The sequence below is a fragment of the Ambystoma mexicanum genome, chromosome 8, assembly GCF_040938575.1.
Source record: "Ambystoma mexicanum isolate Mex_15411 chromosome 8, UKY_AmexF1_1, whole genome shotgun sequence".
NCBI classification, from domain to species: Eukaryota; Metazoa; Chordata; class Amphibia; order Caudata; family Ambystomatidae; genus Ambystoma; species Ambystoma mexicanum.
This window is the reverse complement of record NC_090929.1, coordinates 83,831,310-83,843,525: the sequence shown is the minus strand read 5'-3', so window position 1 is coordinate 83,843,525 and position 12,216 is coordinate 83,831,310. Positions and strand designations below refer to the sequence as shown.

The following is a 12,216-nucleotide window of genomic DNA, read 5'->3' as shown; positions in this document are numbered from 1 at the left end:
GTGAGCTGCTGAACCCGCCAGCATTCAAATTGGCGAGGGGCCCAGCGACTAAACTCACTAACCTACTTTACACACCAAACAACCTTAGTCACTTGCAGGCTGGCATCAGGGCCTTTCATCTTTTTCAACTGAATCAGGGGCCCTAACACCTTCGGGGCGGGGCCCAATGGGCCAGACAAAGAAAGCTTAACAGTTTGTTTTAAGTGATCCTTCCTTTTTCAGCTCCCCCCACACACACCCAAGCTGCCTTTCAGTTGGTCTGCTGTGCAGAGGCCAGAACTTCTGTCCCCTGACAATCTGCAGCGGCTCGCCCCTCTCTGCATTGCTTTATCTTGGCTTTTACCACAGAATGCAGCCAGCTGCATATTTTCCAAACGGAATATCCGTAATCACAAACTAAACGCTGTTTCGCTTTAAATATGTACTTTTCTTCCAAAAACAGATCTCCACACAACGTGTTCAGTTATCACAGACATGTTGAACTCTGCTTTCAGCTTTTTGCTGCGGGGCAGTGACTATGCGTGGACATTAATCAAGTTGCAGGTGGAGCTCATGTTATGTGCCCTCAATGATAGAACCAATGAAATCACTTGGGTGGGCTCATGTTCCCTGTAGCGTAAGCAGCTCCCGGCCACCAAATGTTTGTCATTTGCACTGCCGGTGAAATGTAAAAGGCAAAGGATGGCATAGAAGCGTGCACGCCGCTGCGGGGGGTGTAATGTAAAAGGCAAAGGATGGCGTAGAAGCGTGCACGCCGCTGCGGGGGTGTAATGTAAAAGGCATAGGATGGCGTGCAAGCGTGCACGCCGCTGCGGGGGTGTAATGTAAAAGGCATAGGATGGCGTAGAAGCGTGCACGCCGCTGCGGGGGTGTAATGTAGAAGGCATAGGATGGCGTAGAAGCGTGCACGCCACTGCGGGGGTGTAATGTAGAAGGCATAGGATGGCGTGCAAGCGTGCATAGTAATGTAAAAGGCATAGGATGGCGTAGAAGCGTGCACGCCGCTGCGGGGGTGTAATGTAAAAGGCATAGGATGGCGTAGAAGCGCGCACGCCGCTGCGGGGGTGTAATGTAAAAGGCATAGGATGGCGTGCAAGCGCGCACGCCGCTGCGGGGGTGTAATGTAAAAGGCATAGGATGGCGTAGAAGCGCGCACGCCGCTGCGGGGGTGTAATGTAGAAGGCATAGGATGGCGTAGAAGCGTGCACGCCGCTGCGGGGGTGTAATGTAGAAGGCAAAGGATGGCGTAGAAGCGTACACGCCGCTGCGGGGGTGTAATGTAGAAGGCATAGGATGGCGTGCAAGCGTGCACGCCGCAGTGGGGGTGAAATGTAAAAGGCATAGGATGGCGTAGAAGCGTGCACGCCGCTGCGGGGGTGTAATGTAAAAGGCATAGGATGGCGTAGAAGCGTGCACGCCGCTGCGGGGGTGTAATGTAAAAGGCATAGGATGGCGTAGAAGCGCGCACGCCACTGCGGGGGTGTAATGTAGAAGGCAAAGGATGGCGTAGAGGCGTGCACGCCACTGCGGGGGTGTAATGTAAAAGGCATAGGATGGCGTGCAAGCGTGCACACCGCTGCAGGGGGTGTAATGTAAAAGGCATAGGATGGCGTGCAAGCGTGCACACCGCAGTGGGGGTGAAATGTAAAAGGCATAGGATGGCGTAGCAGCGTGCACGCCGCTGCAGGGGGTGTAATGTAAAAGGCAAAGGATGCTGTATATGCGTGCACACCGCTGCGGGGGGTGTAATGTAAAAGGCAAAGGATGGCGTACAAGCGTGCACACCGCTGCAGGGGGTGTAATGTAAAAGGCAAAGGATGGCGTACAAGCGTGCACACCGCTGCAGGGGGTGTAATGTAAAAGGCAAAGGATGGCGTACAAGCGTGCACACCGCTGCAGGGGGTGTAATGTAAAAGGCAAAGGATGCTGTATATGCGTGCACACCGCTGCGGGGGGTGTAATGTAAAAGGCAAAGGATGGCGTACAAGCGTGCACACCGCTGCAGGGGGTGTAATGTAAAAGGCAAAGGATGGCGTACAAGCGTGCACACCGCTGCAGGGGGTGTAATGTAAAAGGCAAAGGATGGCGTACAAGCGTGCACACCGCTGCAGGGGGTGTAATGTAGAAGGCAAAGGATGGCGTACAAGCGTGCACACCGCCGTTTGTCCCTCAAATGTGCACTCCCCACTGCAAAGTGAGTAAAGGCTCCCTGGAATGCTGGAATGCCAGGCTCTACTTTTTTTATTGTGAGCGCCAATTGCTATGTTCGAAATGTCCCCCTCATGCTCACATGTCGGCGAGGGCTGCATTTCAGTTGTACACGCTCCAGCCGAGCGTGTACCATGGCTCCCTATGCGATCAAGCTGCTTTTGGTGCATAAAGCAGGCAGACTCTACAGGTATCTCCAGCATGTGTACTGGAGTAGAAATCCATGCCGCCCCTACTCGCTGCCATACACATGCTTGAAAGTGAGCCATTGCGTGAACGGGAGGCAGCTTTTACGCCCCCCATTCACGTTATGGCTGGATTGAAAAGGAGTTCTCCATTATACTGTGAAATCCGGTGACTGCACTGCCTTTTTTGTTAACATGTACAGGTTTTCCCAGATGTGGGCAAGCGCCACTCATCACCATTTTGAAATTGTTAATTGTTAATTGTATTTTATTTATAACGCGCAAACCCGCAGGCCCGGAGGCATCAGGGCGCAATTTGTACAAGGTTACAGAAATGCAGGAATAACAGAGCATCATATCAAACAGGGATCCAAAATGCAGGTCAAGCAAACAGTCATTATATATATTTACAAGAAGATCTTATATACATATGTACAGTAGTTTCAGTGCCGATAGATGATAGTAGTGGACGGTAAGTCAGGGTATGTCGGGAAGAGGCTCGAAGGCGGCCTTAATGCTGGTTGAGAAGCCAAGATCTAGTATTTGCTTTGAAGATATTGAAAGAGTCTTCCGCTCTAATTGAGACAGGGAGGGAGTTCCATAACTTGGAAGCTAAGACGGGGAAACTTGAGCCCCCTGCTTTTTGCAATTTAAATCTCGGGATCGCTAAACAGTGGGATTGGGCTGTTCTTAGAGGTCGGGAGGTAGAGTGGCGCGATAGTCGACTACCAAGGTAGATCGGGGCTTTGTTGGCTAGGCATTTGTGCGTAAGGGCAAGTGTTTTGAGTGAAATTCTCTGTTTGACAGGTAGCCAATTTAGCTTACTTCTGGTTTCTGTGATGTGGTGGTGTCGGGGAATGTTTAGCGCAGCACGAATGGCGTTGTTTTGTGTCGTTTGAAGTCTGTTCAGGTTCTCTTGGCTGGTGCCAAGATAAAGAGCACTGCAGTAATCAATTTTAGCCATAATAAGGGTTCTCGCTAGCGTGACGCTGTTGGACGTAGTGAGGAATGGTCTGCAAGCTGCGATGAGTTTGCATGTGTATGCAGACGCAGATCTGACAGCATTAGTTTGTCGGGTTAATGAAAGTGTGGCATCAAGGTAGAAACCTAACGTTTTGGTGTCTTTTGAGACACAAATGATATTACCATCAATGTTGAATGATTGATAGGACGGTTCTAGTCTGCTCAGACGTTGTGCAGTGCCCAGAATTAGGAGCTCCGTCTTGTCATCATTCAAGCACAACTGATGTTGGGCCATCCAGGCTTGGATGACCGAGTAGATGTCGTTAAGGGCTTTGGTGTCACCTAGATAATCACCAGTGATGGGGATGAGTATCTGGGTGTCGTCTGCATAGTTGGTATAGGAGACACCCAGATAGTCAAGCACATCAAAGAGTGGTTTCGTGAAAATGTTATAAAGTGTAGGTGACACACAAGAACCCTGAGGAACGCCGCAGTGAATCGGGGAGGGGTCCGCGGCTGCGGATGGGGCAAAGACTCTCATGGATCTGTTGCTCAGGAAGGATTTGATCCAAGCCGCAGCCGAGGAAGAGAAGTTGGCCGCTGAATGGAGGTGCTTGCACAGGATCTGATGGTTGACCAGATCGAATGCGGCTGAGAGGTCGAGAAGTAGTAGTAGTGCTAGTTTGCCTTGATCCTTTAGAACCTCGATTTGGGTTTTAAGGTCTAATAAAGCGGTCTCTGTCCCGTGTCTGGGGCGGAAACCAGATTGTCGAAGACCTAGCAAGTTGTTAGTTTCCAGGTAATTTTGGATCTGAAAGTATGCGGCACGGTCTAGGATTTTGAGCAGAAATGGTACGGTGGTGATAGGTCGGAAGTTAGTGGGAATGTTAGGGTCTAGGGAAGGTTTTTTAAGCAGTGGGATAACCCAAGCGTCCTTCAGATTGTCCGGGACAATGCCTGTTTGAAAGGAAGAGTTGATGAAGGCCGTGATGAATGGGGCCAGCTCGTGCGCTGAGTCCTTGATAGTATGAGCTGGGCACGGGTCACCTTGGCAGTTAGTTGGCTTAATTCTAAGAATTATGTTTTCTACCTCTGCCACGGTAAGTGGAGAGAATGCGAATGGTGTGATATTGGTGGGGTCTGGTAAGGGGGCCTTAGTGAGGGGATGAACGTGGTTGTCGCGATTCAAGTTGTCCTGTTTATCTTTGATTTTGTCTTGTAGTGTGGAGATTTTATTTAGTAAGGCCGCTTGGATACTGGCACACCATTTACTATCTTTCACGCATGTGTCAGGGGGGGCGACTGGAGTTTCAAGCTCTCTTAGGATTTTAAAGAGTTCCTTGGAGTTCGAGTCGGCTTGTAAAATGCGGTTGTTGAAAGATTCCTTTTTAGCCGTGATGATGGCATCTTTGTAGGAGAGTGAGGCTAGGAGGAAGCTGTCTCTATGCTCGTCTGAGGGGTGGCTTTTCCATCTATTTTCGGCACAGCGTTTGGCTTTCCGGAGTGATCTTAGCTGTGGTGTGAACCATGAGTTGAGATAGGCTTGAGGTTTAGCCTTTCTAAGTTTGAGAGGTGCTATATAATCAATGGCAGTTCGCATTGTTTGGTTGTAGGTGTGTGCTAGTGAGGTTGGATCAGAGTAAGAATTGGTGGCTGTGTTAAGGGACGGGAGTAACAATGGGAGGAGTTTCTCCTTGGTTATGTCTTTTTTGCTTCGAGTTGGGAGTGCTGGGGCTAATGGTGACGGGATTCGTGGTGTGGCTTCAATGTTGAAAGTTATAATGTGGTGGTCGGACCATAGACAGGGGGAATTGTTAAGGACTTTGATATTGCAATTGGAGCCAGCTACCCAGTCAAGTGTTCTACCTTTAATATGGGTAGGCTCTTGGATGTATAAGGTAAGGCCGAGGTCAGATAGTGCGATCTCCAGGTCAGAGGCCACTGGATCTTTTAAATCCCCAAGACCTAAGTTAAGGTCGCCTAGGATGATTGTTTGCGAATTGATCTTTGTATTGTTGAGGAGGAGAGTGGAGATTTCACTGACAAATGTTGGAGCGGGTCCTGGAGGTCTATAGATTAGGTGCATGGTGGCTGTTTGGTTAGGTGTGAGTGCTAGTTTGACAGACAGCAATTCGGCCGATGTGAGTTTGGAATCAGGTAACACTCTTAAGTCAAGAGTATTTTTATGGATGAAGGCCACACCACCGCCTTTGGAGGAGGTGGAGGAGCGGTCGCATCGTGTTATGCCGTAGTTTGGCGGTAGGGCTAACGCTAGTAGGGGGCCAGATGCGGCGTGAAGCCATGTTTCGGAGATAGCTAGGAAGTCAAGGTCGGACGTGGTGATGAGGTCAGCTATGTCTAGTGCATGTGCAGTGAGGGATCTGGCATTAATGAGGGCGCCTTTGAACATGGGCAATTTAACCTTGGTGGAGGTGGGTTTGCATGTGGTGGCAGTTGACAGAGATCCAGGAGAGAGGGGGGTTTGTTTCCTGGTGATGTGACGGGAGTGGCGTAGGCGTAGGCGGAATCTGGAGCCTAGTCTCTTATTTCTAAGAGAGAGGGGGCAGGGTTGGTTAGGTGTGGGTTTCCTGGCAAAGTGATCCAGCCATAGAGCTGGGTCGTTGAGGTATAGATTGGTATGGCCTACAGTGGGTGCCGCCGGGCTTATTCTAGGCGATGCGAGAGGTCGTGGGGGTGCCATGCTGGTGGAGGGCTGGTCCATTTTCACCCAGAGTGTGGCGGTTGTTACTGTAGGTAGCTGGAGAGATTGGGTGAGTCGAAGGGATAGTGTGAAGAGAAATGGGAGGAGTACACTGATGTGCATGATGAATGTCCTGGTTACCTAGGTGAGAGAGAAGAGCTAGGAGGTACAAGAATCATGTACATAGACAGGGGCCACCTAAGATCAAAATTAGCAGTGAGAGGCAAGGGCCGACGGCTAAATACAGTAGTCAGTAGTGAGGTACTGTTAGGCTAATAGCAAAGATCCTAGGGGTGCCTGAGGGCGGTCAGGAGTGGCTATAAAGCATAGCACGATATCACAGTGATCTCTAAGCGACCATAGGACACAACACAATATCACAGTGATCTCTAAGCGACCATAGGACACAACACAATATCACAGTGATCTCTAAGCGACCATAGGACACAACACAATATCACAGTGATCTCTAAGCGACCATAGGACACAACACAATATCACAGTGATCTCTAAGCGACCATACAGTTGGCATGAGACCAGGAGGGTCTTGAGTGGGTCAAAAGGTGTATTAATAGAGGACCATGTTTATGCAGTGGGTGGTGAAGAACACATTGTTCAGAGCAACGGAGTCTGTAGCAGTACTATGAAGGTCTGCACAATGAGGACGCTGAATTTCAAATAGGCACGGAGAGCTGGATAGGCTATTTCAATTGGGCATACTGGACAGAGTAGAGTATATGCACAGTGGCTAGGATTCAGGCAGCACCCCCAGTGGGTAGCGAAGACATAAGTTACACAAAATCAGATGAGGCATGGGTCAGTATAGATTCCATAGGCTGCAACGACTAAGGTGCAAGTCGCAGTGTTCCAAGGCTTACCGTGATAGGGCCCGACGTGGAGGAGGATGAGGCTCCCTCAGAGAACAGTCTAGTGATCGGGGGCAAAGAGAAGAGCGCTTCCTCGCAATCCGTCGCTAAACAGGCGCAAAACAGGGCCTTTATACGGCCTTCATGTCGGCCGCCGGCGCATCCGCCTGCCGGCGGCTACTGCTTGCGAAATGGGGCCCAGAACGAGGCTTCTTACCCCCTCCCCCTAGGCTTCTCCTCTTCTTCAGGGCTTGGGGATTTGGAGTAAGACGGTAAAACCAACGGATGGCTTTCCCTCTACTGTAACGTCTCCACTACAATCAACACAGAATCCAGCCAGGGGGCACTTCCCATACACTCGGGGCACTTACCTCTGCGAGTACCGACCGAGACGCTTCCCCCGCGGTGAGGGGGGCCGAGGCGAGCGCCAGCAGCAGCAGCAGGGGGGCGCTGATCATGGCGGCTAGAAGTTGCGGGGGCTCCGATGGGGCCGGCAGCGCAAGAGCAGGAGTCCAGCGCGCAGCGAGCCCGAACACAAGCAGCAAATGCTGATGGAAACCAGGCCCGAGCAGCACAAGGCTGGGGTGGGGGCAGGGCCCCCAGGAGGGCTCGTGAGAACATCTGGACAGAGACTCACTTGCACAACCTCCAAACTTTGTTTAAAGACTGTGAGCCAACTGTTAGCGATGGTTAACTCCATGAAAATCCACTTCGTTGTGGATGTTTTGCACATGACAGAGTCCCACATTTTAGTTATGCATGCATAGGCATATGGGGTTAAAAAGCGAATTCTTAAAAAAAAAAAAATACTTTCTGGTCAATGTCCTGGCTTTATTTATTCCTGTTTTTACAGTTAAAACATCGCCATGCTTGGGCAACGTTTTCCTTGTAATCTCCTATTCTTTTCTGCCCATAAATGTCTCAATGATGTAGGGAATTCTTCAGTCTCTTACCCTGCAGCAAAACAACTTTCACACAAGGTGGAAGCAGCTGCAGTTTATATTAAAATAACATTTAAAAACAGCTAATAAAAACAAGCACTGGCAAAGCTAATGGTTTGGGCGTTTGTAGTTCTTTATTGCATTTTACAATTATAGGTAAAAATGCAGATAATACTTAGGCTCTCTTTACCCAGTAATTCCAAACATGTCAGCAAGTTAGTTTTTGCAGACAAATGGCATTACTGATAGGCGTAGTAGAAAGAGTTAACCACGGTATACGGAAGTGTGTTTTGCTATAAAGTTGCCAACTTTATCCATCCCAGTTTATGGGTGCTTCTCCAGTCCAGTTTTTCTTTGCATTCTGGGACTTGTAGTTCTGTTTTCCCCATTATAAAACTCACACCACAAGCCTCACAGTGCAAAGAAAAAACCAGATCTGGATAATCACATACAGATTGGAATGGGTCATGTTGGCAACCACGCTACTACATGTATTACTATGCCACATGTCAGTAAACACTACCCTTTCAGGCACGCTTTGAGCTTTTAAAGTAAGCATGGTGACTTTAAGGGTGAGCTATGGTGGCGGGGTAGGATAAGGCTACAAGCTAAGGGTTAGCGAGGGGTATGGTATAGAGGGTCAGGTTGGATGGTTGTTTGGAGGGGTGAGGTATGTTGTAAGGTTTAGAGTGGTGGGAGTACCGTGTGGTAGGAGTAGAGTGGTGCAGGATGGTGGGTGAGAGTAGAGAGAGGGCTGAGGATGTGTGGGTGGAGGTAGCGGGGTTAGGAAGCGTGGGAGTAGAAGGGGTGAGCAAGTGTGGGTGGATGGGAGTAGGGGGGTGAGGGAAGGTGGATGGGTAGTGTTAGGTCAGTGAGGAAGGGTGGATTGGTGTTGTTAGAGGAGGATGAGTGAGAAAGGGGTGTGGATGGCAGTACAGAAGGGTGGGTGGGCATAGAGGGTGTGTGGAGGGGGGATGTGTGCAGGTAGATGGGGATGAGGACGGGTGGTTGCTGGTACAAAGTGAAGTTGAATTCTGCCCACCAAACCCACTTTCCACATGTTCTCTGTAATTACAAACTGGTGTTAATGGTCACACCGAGGACCCATGAGGTGAATAACGAAATCGGACACATACATATTTATTTATTTATTCGGATTTATTTAAAGCGCACGTCAGCCCGGGGGCATCGTGGCGCTGTTACATGAATACATACATAGTCTGGTTACAATGGAAGGAAGATGGTTACAAAGCAATTTTCATTACAGGAAGCATTTCGTGTCGAACACTTTTCGTATCAGATGTGTGCGAGCTGAAGTGGGTGAAGGGAAGGTGGAGTTAGTTGAATAGCGTGGTTTTGAGGGATTTGCGAAAGAGATACAGAGATGGTTCTGCTCTGAGCGAGTTGGGGAGGGCATTCCAGAGCTTAGGTGCTATGTGAGGGAAGCCAATGCCGCCGGCTTTGGCTCTTTTTACAGTGGGTACTTGGAGTTGGTTGGCGTGATGACTTCTTCTGGGGCGGATGGAGGAGTTCTTGGTTATAGTTTCAGATAGGTAGGGGGGAGCTGTGTGGTTGATGCATTTGTGTGTGAGGGTGAGGATTTTAAAGTTGATCCTTTCCTTGACTGGGAGCCAATGGACGCGTCTTCTGGCCTGTGAGATATGGTCAATTTTGGGAATGTGTAGTGCAGCACGGAGGGCATTGTTTTGCACTATTTGGAGCCTGTTTAGGTTTTTTGATGAGGTGCCTGCCAGGAGGGCGTTACAGTAGTCCAATCTGGCTCCTATAGTAGCTCTGGCTATGGAGAGGCAGTTGGGCGTGGTGTGGTAGGGTTTTATGGCGTAGATGAGTTTGGTAGTCAGAGCAGAAGCTGAGGCAATGGCGCTGGTTTGTCTTGTCATTGAGAGTGTCGCGTCAATGTAGACTCCTAAGGTCTTGACGGCAGAGGAGACAGGAATGCTAATACTGTCGATGATCATGTGCGAATAATCGGGGCTGAGTTTGGTTAGAGTTTCGTTAGGGGCTAGGATGATGATTTCGGTTTTGTCTCCGTTTAGGCAGAGACCATTGATAGCCATCCATGTTTGGATAGTCGAGTAGATTTTGCGGAGGGCTTCTGAGTCAAGGTCGTAGTCTCCAGAGAGGGGGAGGAGGACCTGCGTGTCATCAGCGTAGTTGGTGTACGCTATGTTGAGGGAGTCCAGTAAGTCAAAGAGGGGTTTGGTGAATAGGTTGTAGAGGGTCGGTGCGGTGCAGGACCCTTGTGGGACTCCACAATTGATAGTGGTGGGGGGAGGGCGCTATCCTGGTCAGAGTATACTTTCATGGCCCTGCCTTCAAGGAAGGATGTGATCCACGTGGTAGCCTTGTGAGAGAAGTGTGCAGCATTGGAGAGGTGCGATGTGAGAATGCTGTGGTCGACCAGATCGAATGCTGCAGAAAGGTCGAGTAGGAGGAGGAGGGCAGGTTTGCCTGTGTCCATTATTTTAGTAATTTGATTTTTTAAATCTAGAAGAGCAGATTCAGTTCCATGGCCTTTGCGGAAACCTGACTGTCTTTTGCCTAGGATGGTGTTGGTTTCCAGGTAGTGTTGGATTTGATTGTGTGCGGCTATGTCTAGGATTTTAAGGAGAAAGGGGACGGTGGTGATGGGGCGATAGTTGTTAGGGGAGGAAGGATCGAGAGAGGGTTTTTTTAGGAGCGGGCGGACCCAGGCTTCTTTTAGGCATTGTGGTACACTTCCAGATGCGAAAGAGGCATTGATAAAAGCCGTGATGATGGGGGTGAGGTATTCTGCGCACTCTTTGATTACGGAGGGTGGGCAGATATCCCCTTTGCATGTGGAGGGTTTGATTTTTTTAAGGAGGTCCTTGACTTCCGTCTCTGAGACTTCTCTGAAGGCAAAAAGGGGTGTTTGTGAAGGAGAGTTGTAGGTGAGAGGTATGGGCGGGCAGGTGGGGGTGTTGAGAGCTTTGCGTTGGGAGGCTATTTTGTCTTGGAGTAATTTAACTTTGTTGAGGAGAGCAGCCTGGATGCCTGTACACCATGCTTCATCCTTGATGATTTCGTCTGGGCTGGGGGCTGGTGTGGTGAGTTCTTTGAATATGGAGAAAATTTCTCTTGATTTGGAACTGGCATTAGTGATTCTCTGGTTGTAGGATTCGGATTTAGCAAGGAATATGGCTTTTTTGTAGGTCAGAGAGATCTCTTTAAAGTCATTAAGCGAGGATTGGTTAGGCGCTGCTTGCCACCTGGATAGGGCTTTGCGTTTCTTAGTGCGTAGGACGGATAGTTTTTCAGTGAACCAGGAATTGCAGTGTATTGATTTTTTCCCTTTTTTTTCTTCTAGCGGGGCAATGAAATCGATGGCTTGAGTGAGTGTGCTGGAGTAGATGTTGGCTAGAGATGTAGGGTCAAGGGGGAATGGATGCTTGAGTTGCGGGGTATCAAGGAGAGGGGCGAGGTTGGCAGCAGTGAGTTTTTTGGAGCTTCTTACTTTAGCGGGTGGGGCATGAGTTAAGGTTTTATGAGTGGGCGTGGTAGGAATGGTGAATTGGATGAGGTGATGGTCCGTCCATGGAAGGGCTGAGATGGAGGTAATTGCAGATGAGCAGTTGTGATCAGCTAGCCAGTCAATGGATCTGCCTTTGCTGTGAGTGGGTGCAGTAATTTTGTGTTCGAACCCCATGTTAGATAATTCTTTGGCTAAATTAGCGGCTACTTTGTCCTTCGGGTCAGCTAAGCCAAGATTAATGTCCCCTAGAAGGATGCTTTTGGTGGTGCTTTTGAGGTTGTTGCTTATGTTTTGGAGGAGTTGCTTTTGGTAGTCAAGGGGAGATCCTGGTGGTCTGTAGGTGATAAAGAAGTTTATGGTGCAATTAGGTGAAAGGGCTAGTTTGGCAGTGAGGAGATCAGCGTTATTGTCCCATTGTTGATTACACATTCTTATGGAGAGGGTGTCCTTAAAGATGAGGGCGATGCCGCCACCAATTTGTAGGTTTTTACGGTCCTGTCTAAGGATGGTATAGTTTTCAGGGAGAGCGAGGTGAATGGGGGGACTGGAGGCTTCATGGAGCCAGGTTTCGGAAATGGCAAGTATGTCGAGATTGTGGGTGGTGATAAGGTCATTGATTTCAATGGCATGGGCATGGACAGAGCGCGCGTTGATGAGAGCGCATCTTAAGTTTGGATGTAGAGTGTGTGTGTTGGTGGTGCTGGGGGTGGGCGGTGTGAATATGGGTGTGTGAGGCTTGGGCGTGGCACATGCAGTGTGATGCGAGCTAAGGTAGTGAGCGTGGTCAGGGAAGGAAGTCTGGGCGGCTGAAGTATGGGTGCGAGAGCGGAGTCTGTAG

The 12,216-nt window shown here is 49.5% G+C and overlaps 2 protein-coding genes across 3 annotated transcripts in view; one reads left to right on the top strand and one right to left on the bottom strand.

Moving 5' to 3' along the window:
* The window catches only part of ADAMTS13 (ADAM metallopeptidase with thrombospondin type 1 motif 13), a 447,185-nt gene extending 439,677 nt beyond the window's left edge, over positions 1–7,508 (bottom strand). Inside the window, exon 1 of one of the 2 annotated variants that reach the window (XM_069609349.1) lies at positions 7,295–7,508. In XM_069609349.1, the coding sequence (XP_069465450.1) occupies positions 7,295–7,381 (87 nt within the window). In that variant the 5' untranslated portion in view covers positions 7,382–7,508. The remainder of the gene's footprint in view (positions 1–7,294) is intronic. The other variant, XM_069609350.1, reaches the window with a different exon arrangement.
* Positions 2,126–12,216, top strand: part of REXO4 (REX4 homolog, 3'-5' exonuclease) — a 185,864-nt gene continuing 175,773 nt past the window's right edge. Inside the window, exon 1 of the mRNA XM_069609353.1 lies at positions 2,126–2,194. Within this exon, the coding sequence (XP_069465454.1) occupies positions 2,136–2,194 (59 nt within the window). The 5' untranslated portion in view covers positions 2,126–2,135. The remainder of the gene's footprint in view (positions 2,195–12,216) is intronic.